Raw genomic sequence first — 21,264 nt, 5'->3', positions numbered from 1 at the left:
CGCTGATTTAAACCCTGTATTGACAGTTTATCGGGAGTGGATCTCTGCCTGTTTACACCGGCAGACGTCCAGTGTCTGGTCTGTTCAGAGGAAACAGCGGGATTTTCACACATGCTGACGCTCTGAATATCTAAACTTTGACCGCAGCAAACGGCAGGACAACGTTAGTGTTTTTAAAGTTTAACCGGAGCTGACAGGTGTCTGTGAGAGGAGGACAGGAGGTGTGTGTGTGGTTTAAATAAAATTCCTTGCAATGCGAGGATGTGCGTCGTAACGGTAATTTCACGGGTTTCCAGCAGCTGCTTTATGTCTAAATGCTCAAAATGTTCGTGTATACGCGGTAATAACGTCGTGGAAACGTGTTTTCTGCCCCAATGCTTCACACGCATCCTCCATTGTTTGTAAGCGGGGAACACAAAAACTCTGCGTCACCCACCCACCGTGTGACCAGTGTATTAGCCCCGGCTAATAGACCGTTAGCTAACAGCACCGACAGCGACACACACACGAATGTGAACCGAACAGGTAAAGACTAAACTGAAACCGCCTCACCTGGGTCCGGGGTTCCTGCCGTCTCACCGACTCGGCGTCCGGGCTCGATTTTACCGCGAAAGCCTTCGTCCGGGGCGGAGCGGCAGCGGTGGTCTGGGAGCAGCCACCAACACTGAGGGGGAGCCGGCGACAGGGGAGGAAAACTGACCGCAGAGCAGCGCTGAAACACGGCACGGCCTCCTCCCGCCCCTCTTCTCCCTCTTGATGTCGTGAGGCGCTTTGCAATAAACGAAGCGACGCTTTACCGCCACCTGCCGGCCTGGAGGACGTACCAGGAAATTGACCAGGCTGAGAAAACCTCTGGACGAGCGTCTGGCTTTTTTTTAATTCTGTGTGTGTGTGTTTTGTGTAATATCCTGTCAGTCGACTAATCAGTTAATCGACGATTCATTTCAGCTCTAACTCATACACACAAATGTTTCTTACAGCTGCACCACGAGACTTAAAGTGCAAATGACAGGTCATCCACGCTCATTAAACAGTGGCCCGTTTCAGTTATAGCTGAATGAAAACACTGTTGTTACCGTTGCCTTGGAAACATTTTTTATCTTCACGCTTCACGTGTATTTGACTGCTGCCTATTAGGGTCAAATAACTGATTATATCTTTACCGGGAGCTACACAGGTCCCTTGTTTACATTCTTTACCTGCAGCAGATTTATGGAAAATTGTGCAAAAAGTTTTGGTGCAAACTATGAAAGGAAAAATTGAATTTTCATTGGGGGCCCAAATATTTTATTTGGAGGACCAGATTTGACCCACAGGCCACTATTTGCCCACCACTGCCCTGTGGTTTCAGAGCCCTTCAGCTACACAATGGACATTTCTCCTCTGCTATATTAACGGAGAAGCTTTACACAAATGTGTGTTTTTTTTATTATCATTATGTTCTTGTCCTCCAGTTTTAAACAGTACAACCAAAGTAAAATGATTGGTGCTGAAATGATTCTGCTTCTCTCCGATTGGCTGGTCGTGACTAACACCAACCGGTATGACATCATGTTGTGGCTGACGGCGTTTCTGTTTATACATGGTTATCTCCGCTGCTGTCCATGCCAACACACAGACACACACACACACACACACACACACACACACACACACACACACACACACACACACACAGCTGAAACATGACTACATTTAGCTTGCCGGCTCATCAATATAACTCTGGACCTGTGTGTGTGTGTGTGTGTGTGTGTGTGTGTGTGTGTGTGTGTGTGTGTGTTGGCTGCCTGGCATTACTGGGCAACTGTACAGCATCATGGTGGAGAGCAACAGTGAGCGAGAGAGCATCAGAGAGAGAGAGAGAGAGAGAGAGAGAGAGAGAGATGGAGGGTGGGGGGCAGTGGTTGGTTGGCATTTGGCAAAAACAAATCAGGAAAGAAGAAGCCTGATGAAAAGCACCGCTGTGGAACAACGAAGACTTTTGGGATTTTTCTGGGAGGGAAACACCTTGAAAATAAGGACAGTGACTGCTTAGATTCATAGCAACAGTTGTGTTAATTATCCCGGCTGTCACTGCCACTGCTGGGACTGCTGGGACTACCGGGACTCTTGACTCCCCTCAGATCCGCCTGCCCGCCTGCCCCGGGTCGTCTCAGGATGACCGTCACTTATTCCAGTAAAGTAGCCAACGCCACCTTCTTGAGTTTCCACCGGCTGCTGCTGCGCTGGAGGGGGAGCATCTACAAGCTGCTGTACCGAGAGTTCGCGCTGTTCGCTCTGCTCTACACCGTCCTCAGCGTCGTGTACAGGTCGCGCACGCTCACCGACACACAAACACACAGTGCGGAGGCTCCGCGCTTAGGAAATGAAAGCACCTGGCGACCGACACAAATGTTTGCTTTAAAGTTACAATGCTCGAGACTTTCATGAAATCAAACCCCATCTTTGATCCTATTGCGGTCTGCATTATTTTTTGATTTTAATGTAGTTACATTCAGTGATTATCTCTCTCTACAGCCAGTGGTTTTTACTGGCAGTGCCGGGGTCCGACACTCCCGCGCTGGATTTAAACGGCCCTCGCGTTCATGATGCAGCATGTGATCCATGTAATTTTCTCTCACACATATCAGCCTCGGTGTTTACTGTTGACTCCGTCAGAGCCGCAGGTTCATAAGTTTACCTTTTTTAGAGAACAAACGGTAACACTTCACAATAGGGCTACGACAACAACTGTTTTTTAATTGGCTTTTCTTTTCAAGAGAAATTAAAACCCGATGCAAAACACAAGAAATAAAAATAAAAACAAGAACCGAAAAACCGGCATCATCTCTACCATGATGGTTAAGTCCACCAGTACCGGTCCAGTGACTGCATCACCGTAAACAAGGAACAAAACCAGGAGAGAGAAAATCAAGAAAAATAAGAAAATAAAGAAAAAAAAAGTGGTTTATGGATCAACCATAGATACAAGAGCCCACTCATTCTGCTTCCATGTTAATTCTTGCAGAATTAATCAATTATATGAAACTGCAGTCACTAAGTCTGAGCCTTCAAATCCTCTGAACAAAAGAATAAATCTAAAAAACGCCACATGGACGAACATTAAAACAAGTCAAATGATCCATTAAGAGCTTAACTTGTTGTGGGAAAACTATATTTGTTGTGTGTTCCTAGCGGTAAGTTGGGGGGTTTTCCAATTCACTTCAATATCGAGTTTTCTTGGAGCAGCATCTAGTGGCCATTAGAGGAGCTGCATCTAATCACACGTCAGCACTGGCTTCAACATTTAACCGTAAATCAGAGAGCTTCTGATTGCCTGATTGGATTTTTTTTTTTTTTTTTTTGGTCGTCCATGAGTCGCTGTTGGTCGTGACCTCTGTGTCCTCTGTCCTCCAGGCTCGTCCTCTCTGACAATCAGAAGAGACTGTTTGAGAAACTCTCCATTTACTGTGACAAATACGCAGAGCAGATCCCCGTCACCTTCGTCCTGGGTACGTCTGACTGGTTACTGCCTGTTTACTGACTGACAACGTGACGCCGTCACGGGACTACGGTCACCTTGAGATGGCGTAAGGCCCGGAGACGTTGTTCTGAGATGTTTAGTTTAAACGTAAATGTTTCCATCTGTCTCCTAGAAATGACTTTTGTGTACAATTAAACTGCAACAAAAAAAAACAAAACACGTTTTTGTAGGAAAGGTAATTGTAAAAGTGAATAGAAAGCACACGACTGTCGCACCAGAGACCAGGTTCAATTCCAGAGCCCCGTCTGTGGTTCAGCCAACAACAGCGGTTCGGTTCAGGTTCGGGAAAGACGGTGGTTCTGGTCAAATGTAGATAAACAGGTTGTGTTTTCTAAGTCGCTGGGAACTTTTTCTGTATTAAACCAGACCAGGATCTTTCCCGAATCTGAACCAGGTGCTGGTGAGAGTCTAAACAGAACCATAAACCAGTTTAAAAACGCTGGAGTCACTACAAGTGGATGTTGTGCTGCGGGATGGGATACAGATAAACGTATACGGACGTAATTAGTCGCAGACGGACGCTGTTGAACGACGCTGTGGACTCGCCTGGTTAAACCTCCGGCTGAGCAGCATTTGAGTTTACAGATTGTGCTTGTCTCAAAAAAAATATTTCTGTCACGCAGCTGGACGCGAAAGTTAGGTAGAAGAAACAGCTGCAGGTTGAGGAGTTGACCCAGTTATATTACTGTAATAACAGCATTTCAAGGTCGCCCCTTAGTATTGAGCCACGACAGTCGATTCGTAGCAGCGCTGCGAGAAGTATTCAGATCCTTTACGTAAGTAAAAGTACCAGTACCAGAATGTAGAAACCCTGTATTCAAGTATCCAAAGAAAAAGTACTCGACCTGCAGTATGACGGCCCTCAACGGACATATTATTGTACAGTGTCTGACGTTATTAGATTCTTAATACTGGTGTGTCAAGGTCTAAACAGCATGTTACTGTTGTAGCCGCTCCAGGTTTTAACTACCATATACATGGTTTAGTCCAGTGGTTTCCAACCTGGGGGTTGGGCCCCTCCGGATGGTCACCGGATAAATCTGTGGGGTCGTCAGATGATGAGGAAAGAAGAAAAAAACAAAGATCTTATATGATCGTTTTTCAAACGGTTGTTGAAATGAAACCATGGGAGAAGTTTAGGGGCTAAATGTCTTGTTGGTGAAGCTGCTAACAGCTCATAGACGTCTGGGGCCTGACAAGAGGCGCCAGCTCCTTCTTTGTACGAGGTCAGAGGCCAAAAGCTTTGGGAGCCACTGGTTTAATCTCGTATCAAGGCATTTTATAAGCTTATCATATTTGTTTTCATGGAAACTCTTATATGAAAAGTAGTTAGTAACTATTGCTCTTGAAATAAATGTAATGGAGTGAAAACTACAATATTTCCCTCTGAAATGTGGTGAAGTCAAGAGTATCAGATGTAATGTTAATACTCGAGTAAAGTACAAGTACCATTCAATTTTACTGAAGGACAGTACTAGAGTGAGTGTACTTGTTACTTTCCGCCGCTGCTTTGTGGTGTTGTTGAGGTTCGGGGGGAGGATTTTTTAGTCTCAGTCACTACAGAAGTCTTCAGTAGGCCACACACACACACACACACACACACACACACACACACACACACACACACACACACACACACACACACACACACACACACACACACACACACAGACACAGACACAAAATCTCACAAAAATCTGAGGTTCACGCTGGAGACGTATCCCTGGAAATGGGAGCAGATTTGAATGAGATTTCCCTGGAAATCCCAAGACCTCAGTTCGCGGTAGTTCTCATCCAAACTGCGATGTGGCAGAGCACTGAGAACACGTTGGCGGCGTTCCCATCCATCACATCTGGGCGTCCCCCGAGGCTTTTACTGAAGAACTAAAACGTAACTGTAACTGTGCTTTGTGCCCGAGGAGAAGCACGAGGGACCGGCTGATGGAGCGCTTGGTTGCCTCATTAGCAGGCTGCTAATGGAAACGGATCATTAAAGAGCAGAGAAAGGCTAAAAGCAGGACGAGTGTCTGTGCAGAGGATCCGATTCCCAGTCAGGGAACATGCAGGATCTGTATGTTCTCTCAACAGTCCAGTGTTTCCTCTGCATTCAAACATCTGGCAAAGTAATACAGATGTGATAAAACATCTGACCGCCGACAAACATGGACGGATTGTAAATTGCTTGGCTTATTTTGCGTCTCCGTGTGGCCCGTTCATTAATCCATCCACGCTGCCAAATGCCATGTCATGTCGTTCGGCATTTAAAATGTTGTTAATAGACAGGCTGCCGCCACATATGTCCTCATCACTAAGAAACAAGTATATTTCACCTGATATTTCTGAGCAGGTTCCTCTCCTGACGTGTTCTGTTGTGTTGTTTCAAAAACGCTAAAATGTTAAATACACAGAAAATGTCGAATCATTATGAATTTGGGGAATGAAGCATTTCGTGTTATTGGTTCGTGTTTCAGGTTTTTATGTGACTCTGGTGGTGAATCGCTGGTGGAATCAGTTTGTCAACCTGCCCTGGCCCGACAGACTCATGTTCCACATCTCCAGGTACGTCCAAACAGCCGGCATAATAAAACGCGCCTTTCTGTGAACTGGCTTCACTATTGCTTAGCGCAATCAGTGAAATACGGTTATAACAACGCCAACATGTTCCCCGCTACAGCCTCAGCGTTTAGCAATGTCTATATTGCGATTTGACTCAGACTTACCCATTGGATAAACAATACAGCGCTCCAGCGTTTATTTTATCGATTTCAAATTTAGTGTGAGGTAAACAAGCTGAGAGATCTTGAAGTCGTGAGAAGAAGGAATAGATCTGAGGGGAGCTGAAATTAAAAACCGCGTCTCCCAACCAGTTAAGGACTCCTTAAAACAAATCTACTGATATTTGTTGTGAACTGCATTGAAGGGATGGAGATAGCACCAGGATCGATAATAGGAAATTAAAGCCTTCGTTTTCTTACCTGGGGAGTTAAACAGTACACAGATGCACAGTATGTCACCACAACGTTTAGTGAATCTACTCAACGTTACTAAATTTGAACATTTAATGTAGACATTAGGTAGCTACTAGCTCATCAGGCTAACATTAGTAGCATCGCAGGCGGGCTGCGAGCACAGCATCATCTTAACGTCAGGCTCAGGTTCTTCTGAGAGGCTCACATCCTCTGCGAAACGCTGCACAAGCCGTCAGCGGGCCAGATCTTAGAGACCGAGAGAAGAGCAGGTGGCGGCTAGTCGCTATTTACGCTGTGTTGTTTACGTCACTGTCTCTCCTCCAGCTGTGTTCAGGGTAAAGACGAATATGGCCGCCTGCTGCGCAGGACGTTGGTGCGTTACGTCAACTTGACGTCGCTCCTCATCTTCCGCTCCGTCAGCACCGCCGTCTGCAAACGATTCCCGACCATGGACCACGTGGTGGAGGCAGGTGAGACCCTGAGCCACTGTGGACAGCAAAAAAAAATGTCGTTATTACTGATATTTATGGACAGATTATGACACAACAGGCCCCCAGCCCTCCTACACGGGAGCAAGACCACCAGACTGAAAGAGACACTGTGTGTCTTTGTGGTCCTTTTGTGTGTCTTTTTGGTCCTTTTGAGTCTCTTTGTAGTGGTATATACAGTAATGTCAACAGTGTGCATAACTGACTGGTTCACGCTGTGTCAGTGTGCCTGAAATACTGAAAGTCAGATGGAGTTGAGCTCCTTCCCGGCTGTTTCTCCTCCTTCCTGTTAACGTCTGATGTGACCCCAGGGATTGGCTCGTTATGGGCCAATTAGAGCTGCAGGAGAGCAGAGCTGATGGTGATGACCCATGTGTCCCATCCTTCACGCTGTGTTGGGACTTAAAGCCCTCAGACTGCGACAACACAATCTGAACGTTAGCCTGTCTGCTGCCATTTCCAAGACCCACTGTTTGATCTGTCTCTCAGTCTGACCAACCCAATGATGACGAAAGCCCCCACTGACAAAGCTCCTCCTCTACTGTCCCAGCTGTTCGGTTTTAATCACTAACCGGTCTCTCTGCCTGTTTGTCCCTCCGCCTGCAGGCTTCATGACTCCAGAGGAGAGGAAGGTGTTTGACAACATCCGCTCTCCTCACCTGAAGTACTGGATTCCTGTGGTCTGGTTCTCCAACCTGGCGTCCAAAGCTCGACAGGAGGGACGCATCCAGGACAGCATCGACCTGCAGAATATTCTCAATGTGACACATGGGATTACACTCAATCTTTTCTATTCTGTGTCAAAATATGAACGTATAGACATTTAGAGGGTTAAAAAAAACGCAAAAGCACAATGGGTTATTATTATTCTGTCTGGAGATCTTTTGAAACAAAATGACTATGAGCAAAACACCACTGCTACGCTGCTAACCCTGCTTCGCTTGGCAAGATATTAGTGTGTAGATGCAGCTGCCAGATTTGTCACAAAAGACGGTTTGAGTCCTTGTGATTGTGGATGACGATGACATCCACCATCGACAAACCTCAAGTCCTCAGCTTCCACTCCAACTGCCTTGATGAGGGGTCGGATTTCTTTAGAAATATTCACAAATGTTTTGCAAAAAATCAATAAGAATGTCATGCGACGGGAAGGAGCAAACCCCGGGTACGGGCCCCAGGGTTTTCTTTGAAGCGCGAGTGTAGCGACCGCTGCTAGTCTGTTTGAGCCTCTGAAACGTAGCAGTCTCCTGCTGGCAACATTAGCACTGTAGCTACACCGTTAGAGCTGGGCTTAATTTTTGCCTTAAGCGCAACTGAGGCGACCGAAGAAGTCACTTGGGACGACCAAAGGGGCACTTGGGCCAACTATAGGGGTGTAACTGTGCTGACTAGTGGTGCTCTGGGCCTCAACTGCTGCTCCGGTGTGACATTAGTGCATAAGTAAAGCATGGAAGTGTCCCATTAGGGCACCAGCACACCCAGTTGAAGAGAAAAAGGCTCTTAAGCACTCCCAACACACACCTTTGCATCCTCCAGAGCCAATCTAGAGCCTGATCAATGTCACTCTGTGACCGCATAAACCAGACACGAGGGTAATGTGACACGCAGCTTACTCCCAAAGGGGAGGGTGGGACTCTTTCCAATCGGCCTGTTGAGTTACAGAAATGTGGGGGAGGCAGCTGGTGCCAGACTGAATTTCTGTCTCTTCTGTCTGCTCAGGAGATGAATCGGTTCAGGACTCGGTGTGCAACCCTTTTCGGCTACGACTGGGTCGGCATACCACTGGTCTACACACAGGTCTGTCCTGTATCTGTCACAACACTGAAATGGATGCAGCTCATCTAATCACAAGCAGTAATCGCTTTCCGTTACTGTAACCGAATCAGAGCTCTGAATCTCCCAGGGCGAGAGCGAGGGATATCCAGTGCACTCTCTGTCTCTACCTTTTCTTTCCCTTCAGGTCGTCACTCTGGCTGTCTACACCTTTTTCTTCGCTTGTCTGATTGGTCGGCAGTTTCTCGACCCCGCCCAGGGTTACCACGGTCACGACCTCGACCTTTACATCCCCGTCTTCACCCTGCTGCAGTTCTTCTTCTACTCCGGCTGGCTGAAGGTGAGATTAAATCAACAAATCCCATGTGCAGACCAAAAAAAACCCCGACAATTAGTGTTATGTGTGTATCAAAGCCTGATATGTCTTATTCCGCTGCGCCGCAAAGCTCCGTTGACGTTCAGAAAAATCTATTAAAAACACGTCAGTGTTCATTCATCACCATGAACACACACACCCTGTAGTTTTTTTTGGACTCAGTCCCACACACACACAGACCGTCCCCCTGCAACAAATACTCACCGGAGCACCAAATTTGGATTAAACCGCCGCTGAAAATAGTCCCCAACAAATGCCTTACTCAATGCCACCGGCTGTTTTTAAGAAATTGCTGAGCATTTTCATTTTAAATAATGAAACTATATAATTGCTTTCGAAGATTTACATCTTCAGCAGGAACCGACGGGCTCGGAGTTTAGAGCCGCAGACAGAGGAGAGAGGTCAGTCGTAAATTGTGTGTGGCAGTAAATCGCCTTGATTTCCTTTCTCAGCGTCTAATTTTGCTTTTTGTTCCTTGTTGTCATTTATACCAGGGGGAATTTAATCTTCTTTCTTTCATATATTTATTACAAATCATTTAGTGGTGTATTCCCTCTATATTTCAGAGTCACTACAGCCACAGAAATATACCTGTTAATGGTTCATAAAAAACACTTTGTGTGTGAGTGTGTCCTCTGTAGGTGACGATTCAGCCTTGGATTACTTGTAAGCAATATCACACACCTGCAAATGAGATTACTCGGTCCCGTTTTCCTGCAGAGACACAGACAGGCGGTTGACGGTTGACCTGTTTTTTATGTCTCGACCTTGTTCTGTTATATTAATAACGCACCATATAAAGTTATTAATATCTAACTTGGTGGGTATGAGCCAGAAACACTGGTTGAGCCCGAGCTGAAAAAAAAAAAAAAAAAAAACCTCACGAGTACTGAGACTAAAGTTGTCCTGAGTGTGGCGCTATAAGAAAAGACTTACATGAATGCGCTCTGTAGATTTGGTGGAAATCCGGCTGTTAAACTTGGGCTATTTTGCTCGTCAACATGGGAGCATTTCCAAACAATGCCGACTTGTGTGTGGGGTCACATCTTTACACAAAGTGAGCGGACGCCAGTCATGATCTCTCTGCGACTGTTAGGTAGCAGAGCAGCTGATCAACCCGTTTGGAGAGGACGACGACGACTTTGAAGCCAACTGGATCATCGACAGGAACCTTCAGGTCAGCAGCCGATCGCCACACCCACAAAAAAGACAAGACCTTGAAAATTAGTTTAGTAGAAGAGACAGATTCATTTTAAAGGGAAGGAACCATCTATGAGGAAATATGTTCCAAAATTTAACACAAGAACGTTTATCAACTTCTTTTTATTTTTGAATCACTCAAAGAAGTGGAGTGCATGAAGTTAGCCAGGCAATCAAACACTCACATTATTGCTTTGCCCTTGCAAAGTAGTACCAAGGTGAAGTGCAGATCCATGTCCTGGAGCCTGGGCTAATGCATGAATGTTAAAAATACAAATTCACCAGGCGTTAGATCATCTTCTGAAACCTACTTCATCCATCTTCATCTCCTTCATCTCTTAAATCGGCTTCGGCGCCACACTAAAATCCTCTCATTCTCGTCACTTCCTGTTTACCTGTTCCTCCAGGTGTCTCTGCTGGCTGTGGATGAGATGCACATGAACCTGCCTAAAATGACCAAAGACATGTACTGGAACGACTGCGATGCTCGCCCGCCGTACACGCTGGCTGCCGCCGACTACTGCATCCCCTCGTTCCTCGGCTCCACCACCGACATGGGGTCAACATACCTACTAACACGTTTAACATATTGAACAAAAGCTAATTTCAACCAAGCAAGCTGATCGGTTTAAGCCAACTGTCTAGTCCTGTTGGGTTGTGGTGGCTGTTGTTAGCAAGGATTTGCCATTCACATTACGTATTGTCGTAATGTGAATGGCTGCTGGAGAATCAGCTGGCTTTCAAGCAGTTCCATCAGCAAAATGAAAAACGTTTATCCAATGCCTCTTCCAGACTCTCGGACATTCTCCAGTTTGATGAGGATGACGTAAGCGACAGACATCCACGGCAACAGGACCCTGCTCTGCCTCGGCGCCAACAGTCGGTAATACGACGTTTTTACTAACTCCGCCAACAAGGCTACGCTTTCATTCCTGTATGATTTCATTTTAATTCAAAAACATAATCTATATCAAATTCGACTGAGCAACTAATTACTTTTGATGCAGGTAATGCCACCTTGTCGCCATTTATAAAGCGCATTTTGGCTTGAAGCTCCTGAACCACGACGCATAGATGCAGAATTGAAGATATATCTTTCAGTACCTTACATGTACAGACCAAACAAATAACCAAACAAATATTTTCTCTATATAGCACATAAAATATTAGCATGAAATATAAAAGTTGATACTTCTCGATATGCTACACTGTTTTCCTATATTTCCTTGCCGATTTTTTCCAGGCGCAGGGTTTTTGTCAAAAACTACCAAAACTCTGCCAAAAAGTTTGTGCACTTAGAAGCAAATTTAAATGACAGACGGAGATGACATCAAATTTATAGCGTTCAGTGCAATCGTCTATCACTGTGTGCATTTTGGTGCAGATCCAAATCCAGATTAAACTTTTATGAATACATATAATTAAAATTTAAAAAAAAAACGTTTTCTTCACATTGTCCTCATCCAGTTTAATAAAGATAGGGGGAAGGGAATTTAAAAATTTTTGTTTACAGAGTCTTGTTGCAGGTTCTTGGTCGAGTCCGCCGGCTGCTTAGCGTTCAGGAGCCTCCCGACCTCCGACCTCCTCGACCCATCTTCAAACGGCACAGCAGTGACGCAGCGGGAGGCTTCTTTCCAGACTTCAGGTACAGCATTGGTCCCTACTGGCCAATTTCCATTGCAACAGTTATGTCACTGGGCGGCACAGTCCGTCAAGGGTTATCAGTTTCTGCTTGTATTAACATCTATAGTTAATACTATAGATGGGCGTTATCTTTATGCTTGCTGTCGGTCATTCTGACATCCATTTCATTCCATCCAGGCTCAACCCAGGTGTAGATGACATGGCTCCACCCTCCTCCTTGGTCATGCACCCCCCTTCCATGGACACCTTGTCCACCTTGAGGGAAGTCAGCAGCAACCCTCCGTCCCCTGAAAGCTCATCCTCTGCTGTTTTCCCCCAGCTTGTCGTCAGCCCGCCATTGTTTGGTGATGTCCGTGACAACAGGGATTCTTCTGGCCACGTCGAAGCAGCGAAAGCTCAGAACGGCCTGGATCCTTCCCCCACTGAGGAGGCACCAGGCTTGGAAACTCCAGAGTGATTCATTCATCATTTTGTGGTCAAAGTGACATGACTTTCGAGTTTGTCCCACTCTGTCGATACTGAAACCATAATGTTATGGTTTTGAGATAATGGTCTTGCAGAAATTACTGGCAACCACAGCCAGTCTCTTTGTTAATATACTTCTACTTGCTCCTTCAAACCTTGTAATCCGACCTATCCACTCCTTTGACTTTCCTGTCCTTTGTATTTCCAGGAGCAGCCCTTCGGTCTGTTGTTCGCCCACTCAACTGGGACCAAAGGAATTCCGTTGGACCACACTCAATATCAAAAACTGCCCACCAACTCGGCCACGGGGGCGCCAGTTCTCCCTCCAGTTCTCCAGGCAGACGTCCAAGGCGTCGGTACGCAGCCTGCCAAGCCCCAAGGCCCTGGGGAGGCGGAGACAAAACCTGGCTCGATTCCAATACCGAAGAGCGCCCGGTCCACCTACTGCTACTCTGCAGCTCCCTGACCCTGAGCATGACCACGACTTCCAGGGAATGGCAGGGACTGACGATGTCGAGACAGAAAGAACCAACAACAGCGAAGAAGTCAAAAACATCAACTCCCAGTCGCAGAGTTCGGAAAAGAAATGAGAACCGCTCACACGGTAACAATACTGAGCTGGAAATGGCATCACTCAAAGAGCGAAGTCACAACTTTGACCAAGAGGAAAGCTCTAAGTTACTTAATTTTGTTGCTTTAAACCAACAAATGGTTGGAAAGCTGGACATGCCAACCATGAATGTTTTGAAGCCTTGCGTTTTGGTTTTCCGCCTGTTTCCAGTTTTGTTCTTGGGGACAAAAAACCTTAACCCTAACCCAAAGATGGTATACTAAAGAATTATAAAGATACAAAAGAATCCTAATAGTTGAATTTCATGCTCAAAAAAATTCCTAACTTGGGCAAAAGAGGTGGGAAGAGCGATCAACAACCCTAGCGTGAAAGGTTGGGACACCTGTCATTCAAGACAAATACCTACATGCATACGCCTCTTCATGCGTTCATATTTTCTTAATGGAAAAAATAACGCTCATTAGAAAAAGTAAAAAGCTGAACTTGTTGTGGAAATAATGTGCTGACTTTGTATTTATGGACAAAAGTTGGGTGTTTTCCCATTCATTTCAATACAGTCAAAGTTTTCCTGGATACCATCTAGTGGCCATTAGAGGATCTTCAGGTGAACACACTTATTGACTCCAGGACTCAACTGTGGTGAGTGCTGATCCATTAAAGTACTGATGCTCAGGATTATTGGCTGGACTTTATAGGTTTCTAGAACAAAATATTTTCTAGAAAAAAATCCTCTGTGTTAATGTGATGACTGTTGTATTTGTTGTTTTTTTTGTAAATGTGACTGAAGTAATGAATATACACTATGTTGCAGCTGCTGAATCACCAAAAAATACTTTTTTGAATAAAACGATTGACTTGTCGATGGGTCACCAACAGTGCCAAATAACATCTTCTTGGCAGCACTCAACATATTAGCTAGTGACAGTCTCTTGTCCTCGATGTAACCGGGGGTTGGTCTACGACTGGGGACTGCTGATGGATGGCTGACTGAAAGATTCCACGCAAAGGTTGCAAAATAGCTCAGAGACTGATGGATAACTTAAGCACAACGCTGCTATCTAACTGCGAATGACTGTCGTTTGTGTTGGTGCCTTTCCAAGGATTACAAAAAGGCTGTTGGGTTCTTTTTAATTTACATATTTATTGATCACACAGCTGTCAGCTATTGATGGGTTATTGTTGGGTTGAGTGCCTCGCAGGCGCAAAGCCGACCCGGTCCTGTCCTCTGTCGAAGACACTGTAGTACTGTGTCAGAAATACATCTCCCAGAATCCACAGAGGGCCCTCGGGGGTCACGATGTCCAGGGCCTGGAAACCACTGAAACACAACTCCCTGTCCCCAAGCATCTCCTGAAGATTGAGACAGAGAGACAGGGATATGTCTTGAAATTTGAATGTTATCCATATTTACAAAATAAATCATTTTCAAATACTCAAGTTAGTGTTTGAAATAAGAACATTCTTCCACTTATAGACAACCTGAGACATCGGACCCTGCGAGGACCAGGAAGTGTAACGTAAAATGGATTGCGAAAACTAGATATGGGATACCATTAGGATAAGAATACGAAAAGAGTAAATATCACAATAATTCATAGACAAGGACATTAAAAAAAAAAACATTAAATCAGAGATTTCTAAAAAATAAGGTGCAGGTCAAATATTCATTCAAAGCCCCATATACAAACAAAAACATGATAAATAAATAAAAAGTTCAGCAGACAAAATACTAACTGGAAGACCGTTCCAAAGCTAAGGCGCCAATACAGCAAAAGTTCGATCGGCCCTCTGGAACTGCCAAAAGACCTAAACCTGCAGATCTGAGACTCCTTTTTACAGACAGTAGGGACTTCAAAGTTCACAAGTCTTGCTAGCACAAAATTGTCGATGCAAAAACAGGCGCAGCTCAAAACTGGGTGAAAGCATGTTTGGTTAACTGGCCGAAGAAGACGAGAGGCAGCCATGAACTGACAATTAGTTACCTTCCTAGCGTAGTGTTCAGCAGTCAGTGTGTACTCTGTTCCTCCCAGGACGAATGTCACATGAGGCAAACTGGACAACCTGACACAGTCGATAAGAAACTGAAACACGAACACAGAGGCAAAAGTCAAATACAGCATGTCAAAGAAATTTACTCTTCAGAAATTCCACTGTGCCCACAGATTTACTATCAGAATGAGATTTAGATTATACAAGTTTATTTGTTAATTTTTTTTACTTCTCCAATGTTTGTGGGTGTGGCTCCAACCAGCTGCTGGAGGTTGAGGATGTCATTGGTCGGTCCAGCAATCAGGGATGTTCCTGTATCGACAATCGCCTGGCAGCCACGGGGACAAAACGAACTCATACCCTGCACCGCCACACTGAAACGGACGCAGACACCAAAATTTTGTTGGTGGTGTTTGAGTTCCTGTTTTCCCTACTATGATCAGGACTAAATGTCCTCACAAGGATAGATAAAACTCCTCCCAAGGGAGGACATTTTGCTGTTTCATCTCATCTAAAGAGTAACTGCACCTTGACTAATTACCCCCTTTGCACTGCCATCTAGTGGTTGCTACTTGTACTGCATGGCACACCAGCAACAACACACAACTGCTATGCTGGTTGTGGTCAAGAGCTTTTACTGCTGTTCACCAAAGGTGCTACTAAAAAAAACCACAACTAACATTTTCACAATTAGCACTGATTGTCAGGCACAGGGTTGGAAGCTCAACTTGGGGCTAAGATGAAAATCAAGATCGGTTAATTGATTACTCAGAATCACAACAGTAAAAACGTGTATAACCTGTCCACTTTAATCTGCCAGTATCCCTTAGCAGTCACTGGAAGCCAGTTAATTGGTCCGCTGTACAACGCCTCGTCTGTTCCGCCTAGCAACAATTCGCCCGCTGGGTTATCGCCACTTCTTCTCCTGCAGAGACAAAACTCACATTTCAGTCAAAATGCAATTTGTACTTTTCACGTTTATGTTCAGTCAAGGACACGAGACATTTTCTTATCACACCACCGAGGCACTTGAATGCAGTGTAAAGTGCTTTGAGTGGTTGATAATACCGGAAAAGCGCTGTATAAGTGCAGTCCCTTCACCATTTAATCCTCGATCCCTAGCAAATCTCTAGATCCCTGGCACAAAGGACTCCAGATCTCTTGGATTCTTCTCTGGTACTTTGTGAAAATCTTCTGTCTACCTTTAAACCCCTTAACTTCTACTGCAACTTTTGGATCCCCCAGAAACCCTCTTGAACATGCTGAACCATCCTAAAAAACCGGGGAACCCTCTGAAGCCCCTGGACTGAATTAGCTAAAACGTTTAGATCATCATGAAGCATTCAGACATCCTAAGAAGCCATTGGACACCCCTAAACAGAGGGGTGTCTCGTCTGTGCATTGGGTATCCAGATGCTCCGGCTCGACACCACTGGAGCCTGATGGACACCCCAAAAACAGATGAAGTCTTTAACTTCCTGAACCCTCCTGAAACATAGAGAAACCGCCTGCATCACTTGGAACTCTTTGGAATTTCCTGCAAGCACTGGGCCCTTTCCAAAGCCTTCCTGAAACCCCTTTCATGAACACCCAAAACACTACGGATCCTAGAACTTTATTAAAGACTCTTGGAGGACCTTGGACTCGAAAGTTGGACTTGAATGTTGCTTGTACAAAATGATGAAACCCGTATAGGTAGGAAAAACGAGGAACCCTAGACTGGATGCAATGGTAAGCTCCCCCCCATGTGAATGCTTGAAAATAGTCAGGGCAGTAGTCTGAAAAAAAAATCCCTGGTCATCCTTAAAACTGGCGAGGTTGCACCTGCTGAGGTAGAAGGAGAAGACTGGCTTGTCCACCATCTTCTGCGCCAACATGTTGTCAAAAACGGGGTTTCCAAGGATCTCTGCAAGGGATGGGTAACCCATCCCCAGAACACCATCGAACTTCGCCATTACAAATGTGGCACCCGGCTCGTAGACCGACTCCCCGAACTCCTGGTTCAGGGCGGTCAGATCCGCGACCTGGAACAGAAGACAACTGATTGCAGAGCTAGAGTTGGGATCACACAAACGATCAGATCCCTTGCTGCTTGTATATTGAGAAGGTTTTATTATTTTGTTAGGAATCGCAGGCAACAGATGTCGACATCAGTCTCCTTTTACCCACAGTTACTCTTTTGAGGTCGTTTCCCGTAGTTGGTTTGGTGTGAGAATTAAGAATTGATTCTGTTACAGTTAATTTTTGGACATTTTTATATTTCCATGACTCCGGAATCATTTTTTCCCCCCCTGAAACATACATGCTGTACATCGATCAAATTTGACTTTTTTAAGATGATTTTTTTATGGGCATTTCCGTCTTTATTGGACAGTTGGTAATGAAGAAGCAGACACGGTTTCCAGGACAAGAATCGAACCGTGGACATTGAGGTTATGCGTGATATACTGTAACCACTCAGCTACCACAGGGGTCCTTCAATGAATTTCACGTTTTAAAATAAATAACTTTGAGCTGCTCCCGAGCAAATTAATTTTTCATGCTTTGCAGTTTGTTTATTTTTTTAAGGATCAACCGAGGGCTAAAAATATCAGTGTCTTAAACCTTCTTTCCTGAATGGATTCATGCAAGACACATACCATGACACCATGATACACGTGTCTTAACTAAGCAGCTGTCGGGACTCCCTGAGCGTACGGTCTTCACATTTTTGTGTGGAGTGGAATAGAACAGACCTTCAGTGTGTCTCTGGCCATGACTCCCAGCAGGTGTCCCGAGCCGTAGTGAATCCCAAAGATCCGGCCGTCGTGACGAAACGAAGTCGACTCAAACGCCTTGAAACGATTGTGCAACACTGTAAAAAAAACACACACACACACAAACACACAGAGAGAGAGAGAGAGAGAGACCTTGAACTCATTATCACAGTCTGGAACACACTAGACCAGAGTCGTGCTGTCCTGACCCACAAACAACATAACTCACACAAATACAGATACACACTCAAACAGTTGGGTGAGTTCTTTATTAATGTAGCGGAGTGTTAGACGGTATTGTGTGGCGTGCCGTGCCGTGCCGTGTCGTGTTACCGCAGGCCTGGCTGACGCAGTAGGACGACGGCACCCAGAGGTCGGCTGAGCCGGTGTCAAAGATCACGGAGAAGTTCTGCTCCGGCGTCCCCAGACGGATTTCACCGTAATACTGAGCCTGACACACAACACAGACACACGATGCAGGCGCATGGCGGTGATTTTTGTTTAGAAAAAAACAAACAAACCCCGGGGTAAATCAAACGGTTGCGGGTCCCATGACTGACGTCACACTGCTGAGGAGACCATGAGCAAGGCACAGAACCCCGATGTGACACCAGTCACCTCCCGTCCTCACGGCTCACTAACAGGCGCTAAAACGGAAACAGAGCGTATCTTTACCATCAACCACATTTCTGTTCTGTAGCATTTGTACAATAGTGTACAAATACTGTGAAAATATACAGACTGTCTTTCCATCATTCTTTATGATTTCGTCATGTGACTGCTTCCTACTATGAAAAGGACAAATATGGAAAAATACACCAAACACTCAGTCAAAGTCAACTTCCAATCTATGCAAAGTTTATGCAGTTTTACAGTCAATGAGAATGGATATTTAATAAATATCAGCTGATGTGAAACCAACGTTTCAGGGATTGTTCTGTTTTTATTTTTAAAGCCACGTTGTGTATGGATGAAAAAAGTCTTGTGGTATCACCATCCTGGGTTGATTTCAAGAACGTTTTTCCACAAATAAAATCATTTGACGTTACACTGTGTTGAAAAATGCCACCGCCCCGCAGAACTGCACACGCGGTGGCTTTAAAGGACGAGGCCGGTGGTTTTCTACATTTTCTTTCAGAAAACAACGATGAACGCCTCCCACTAACAGGATGTCTGTGAGTCGAGAGTCTGATATATTTCATTCCTATGCGCAAAACTATTGAAAAAACAAATCAGCGAGCCTCTCTGTTTTCATATTGTGGCTCAGTAGTATATAATATTATATACTATTTGGAAACAGTTCCATTTGTTGACAATGTTTAAAAAACGTAGAAAATCCTGAGCCTTATTGTTGAAGTATCAGAAAATGGTATTAATTTAATAACAAATCTTGGGTTTCTCAAATGCCGTTCTATACTTCGCGAACTGTCAAGAAATAAAAGTTCGTAATTCAACTAATCCATCTTGTGAAAATGACGAATTTCGTGGACAACGCCGACCCCCACTGGAGCGCTCAAGGCACTGCAACAAGTTTAAAACAGAGCTGTTCACATTTCCTGATATTATTTGATCAAAAACAAGTGTGTGTCTTCCCCGTGAGCCGGGGGGGTTTAGCGCCTTGCTCAGGGGCACAGCAGCAGATGTAAGGACGTGTTGAGTGTCTTTTTTTGTTCTGAGCAGCCGTGGGACGTGAACCGGCAACCTCTTCACCCCGACAGTCGGCGCTGCCGCTCTTACGTCCATGAAGTTGTAGATCTTCTCGCTGGAGCGTCCGAGCCGCAGCGACGGCGTGCCGGGCGGGAAGCACTGAGCGTAGCGGCGGTTAAACACGTCGGCGCGGTGATCCCTCAGGAACTCCTCCAGCAGGCCGTCGGCTCGCAGCTGGGTACGAATCGAACGCGCCCGCCTCAGAGGGACCCTGGGGGGTGGTTGGTGGGAGACAGTTCAGTATCTTGGATTTTAATTCACTGGCTGAGCGAAGACTCCAAGATTTTTATGAATTTTTTTTCGTGATAGTCAGAATTAAAAAAAAACAAGCACCTTGAACGCTCAAGACTCGAATGAACACGGTTTAAACTTGAAATTTTGGGGGATTTTTGAGAAGATTCTGAATTTAACTTGAGAGTAAAAGTTTATTATTAGTCACAAAGTCTGGCACAAGCCTTTGAACTCAGTTTATTCACCAGCCCGACCCATAATATTGAACTAAAAATATATCAGTACAAGAAAGGCTGAAACTGTAGAGAAAAACAGAATTAAATTATGAATTGCTTATCGACTGTCTCTGAAGTCTGATGTGGGCGAAGGTGTATTTTTCCTACCTGACCAGTGCTGAGCTGGTCCATGTCCACAACACCAGTACCGCCACCAGCAGCCTCCCCATGTCTGTCTGCCTCCGTCAGTCAGTCACACTGCCGCTTGGCAGCCGTTGAGGAGTTTATCAGGGTTCACCGATGCTCTGATTGGATCTGAGTCTGAGAGAGAAAGTCCACCCCGTAAACTCACCCCCCCCCACCCCAGACCCTGCACCAGTAACTTCCTGCTGAATGAAACAGACCGGCAGCCTAAACGTGGCTACAGGCCTGAGAGGTCACAGGTGAGGCGGCGTGACAGGAAGGAGTCATTTCCGCACCGTCGGTAGATTTTATTCCGGGCTGCGGAGGAATCCACCAGGTGAGGACGGAGATCACCGTCTCCGTCCTCGCACTGATGACGATTCACCGTGAAAGAGGCAACGTCCGTAAAGACAACAAACCAAGGTCCCTCCGGGATTCTGGTCCTGTTTTCGTGAAGGTGTAAATAAAACTCGGGGTTCGTTGAAGAGAAGCTGCCAGCGAGCAGGTTAGCTTCACAGAGCCCCCCCCCCCGACTGGTTGGGTAACTTCAGTGTGTTGACACTGAGGTCTCGGTCACTCTGAACTGATGAGGCAGACAGTGAACTGACAAACAGTGGACAAAATAACACCAACGCTTCATAGAAAGTGCCCTAACTCTGACAGGACCAAGATTTACGTTACATTTTTGAGATTTTTGCTGATTTTTGAGACTGAGTAGCTCCTGAGAAACGAGTCAGACTTTCCCTCTAGTCCTTCCACACGTGAACCAAAGGGAACGAGACCTGAAACCGACCGACGAAGCGAATTCCCTGAAATGGCTGATGGATCCTTCAATTTCTAAATTTCTCTTGTCATTACACAGATACTGGCGTCATGTTAGCGTCATAAATGTAATAACCTGAGAGAGAGGGGATCTCCCCCCCCCTTTATTTTCTATACACTGATAAACTAAACTGGAAGTTTCTGACAGGTGCAGTATGTCCCACTCTCAGAACACAATTGCAGCAGTCAAAAGACTGGTGCCAACACAGCTGCAAAGCTGCTGTTATTATTATCATCATCATCATCATCAGAAATTACACACACCAACACTAAGACAATTCCTATAAAAACAGCTAATTACCCCTTTTCTTTTTCATTTACAAATATCTTAATGTGAGTAAAAAGACGTCTT

At 45.3% G+C, this 21,264-nt stretch overlaps 2 protein-coding genes across 5 annotated transcripts; one reads left to right on the top strand and one right to left on the bottom strand.

The window, feature by feature from the left end:
* Nucleotides 1-1,890: 1,890 nt before the first annotated feature.
* LOC120802474 (bestrophin-3-like) lies at nucleotides 1,891-13,038 on the top strand. 2 transcript variants are annotated; one of them, XM_040150348.1, is made up of 13 exons: nucleotides 1,891-2,309; nucleotides 3,397-3,491; nucleotides 5,995-6,082; nucleotides 6,817-6,962; nucleotides 7,587-7,741; nucleotides 8,700-8,777; nucleotides 8,941-9,093; nucleotides 10,226-10,306; nucleotides 10,737-10,888; nucleotides 11,122-11,212; nucleotides 11,856-11,974; nucleotides 12,151-12,426; nucleotides 12,647-13,038. In XM_040150348.1, exons 1-13 carry the CDS (start codon nucleotides 2,158-2,160, stop codon nucleotides 13,026-13,028), a joined length of 1,968 nt encoding a protein of 655 aa, XP_040006282.1. In that variant the 5' UTR covers nucleotides 1,891-2,157; the 3' UTR covers nucleotides 13,029-13,038. The 2 variants fall into 2 exon arrangements, with proteins under 2 accessions (XP_040006282.1, XP_040006273.1); XM_040150339.1 differs by lacking the exon at nucleotides 12,647-13,038 and having other exon boundaries at nucleotides 12,151-12,461.
* A 787-nt stretch (nucleotides 13,039-13,825) lies between these two features.
* nots (nothepsin) lies at nucleotides 13,826-20,241 on the bottom strand. Of its 3 annotated transcripts, XM_040150370.1 has the most exons (9): nucleotides 20,076-20,241; nucleotides 19,492-19,672; nucleotides 18,088-18,205; nucleotides 17,734-17,852; nucleotides 16,823-17,022; nucleotides 15,798-15,923; nucleotides 15,228-15,372; nucleotides 14,992-15,090; nucleotides 13,826-14,359 (listed from the first exon to the last, which is right to left on the bottom strand). In XM_040150370.1, the coding sequence occupies exons 1-9, from the start codon at nucleotides 20,135-20,137 to the stop codon at nucleotides 14,183-14,185; spliced, it is 1,227 nt and encodes a 408-aa protein (XP_040006304.1). In that variant the 5' UTR covers nucleotides 20,138-20,241; the 3' UTR covers nucleotides 13,826-14,182. The 3 variants fall into 3 exon arrangements, with proteins under 3 accessions (XP_040006304.1, XP_040006296.1, XP_040006315.1); XM_040150362.1 differs by lacking the exon at nucleotides 13,826-14,359 and having other exon boundaries at nucleotides 14,373-15,090; XM_040150381.1 differs by lacking the exons at nucleotides 13,826-14,359; nucleotides 19,492-19,672 and having other exon boundaries at nucleotides 14,373-15,090; nucleotides 20,076-20,197.
* Between the last annotated feature and the right edge of the window lie 1,023 nt (nucleotides 20,242-21,264).

This window comes from Xiphias gladius, chromosome 2, assembly GCF_016859285.1.
Source record: "Xiphias gladius isolate SHS-SW01 ecotype Sanya breed wild chromosome 2, ASM1685928v1, whole genome shotgun sequence".
Lineage (NCBI taxonomy): Eukaryota > Metazoa > Chordata > Actinopteri > Istiophoriformes > Xiphiidae > Xiphias > Xiphias gladius.
The sequence above is the reverse complement of the archived record's forward strand: the minus strand, read 5'-3'. Positions and strand labels throughout refer to the sequence as shown.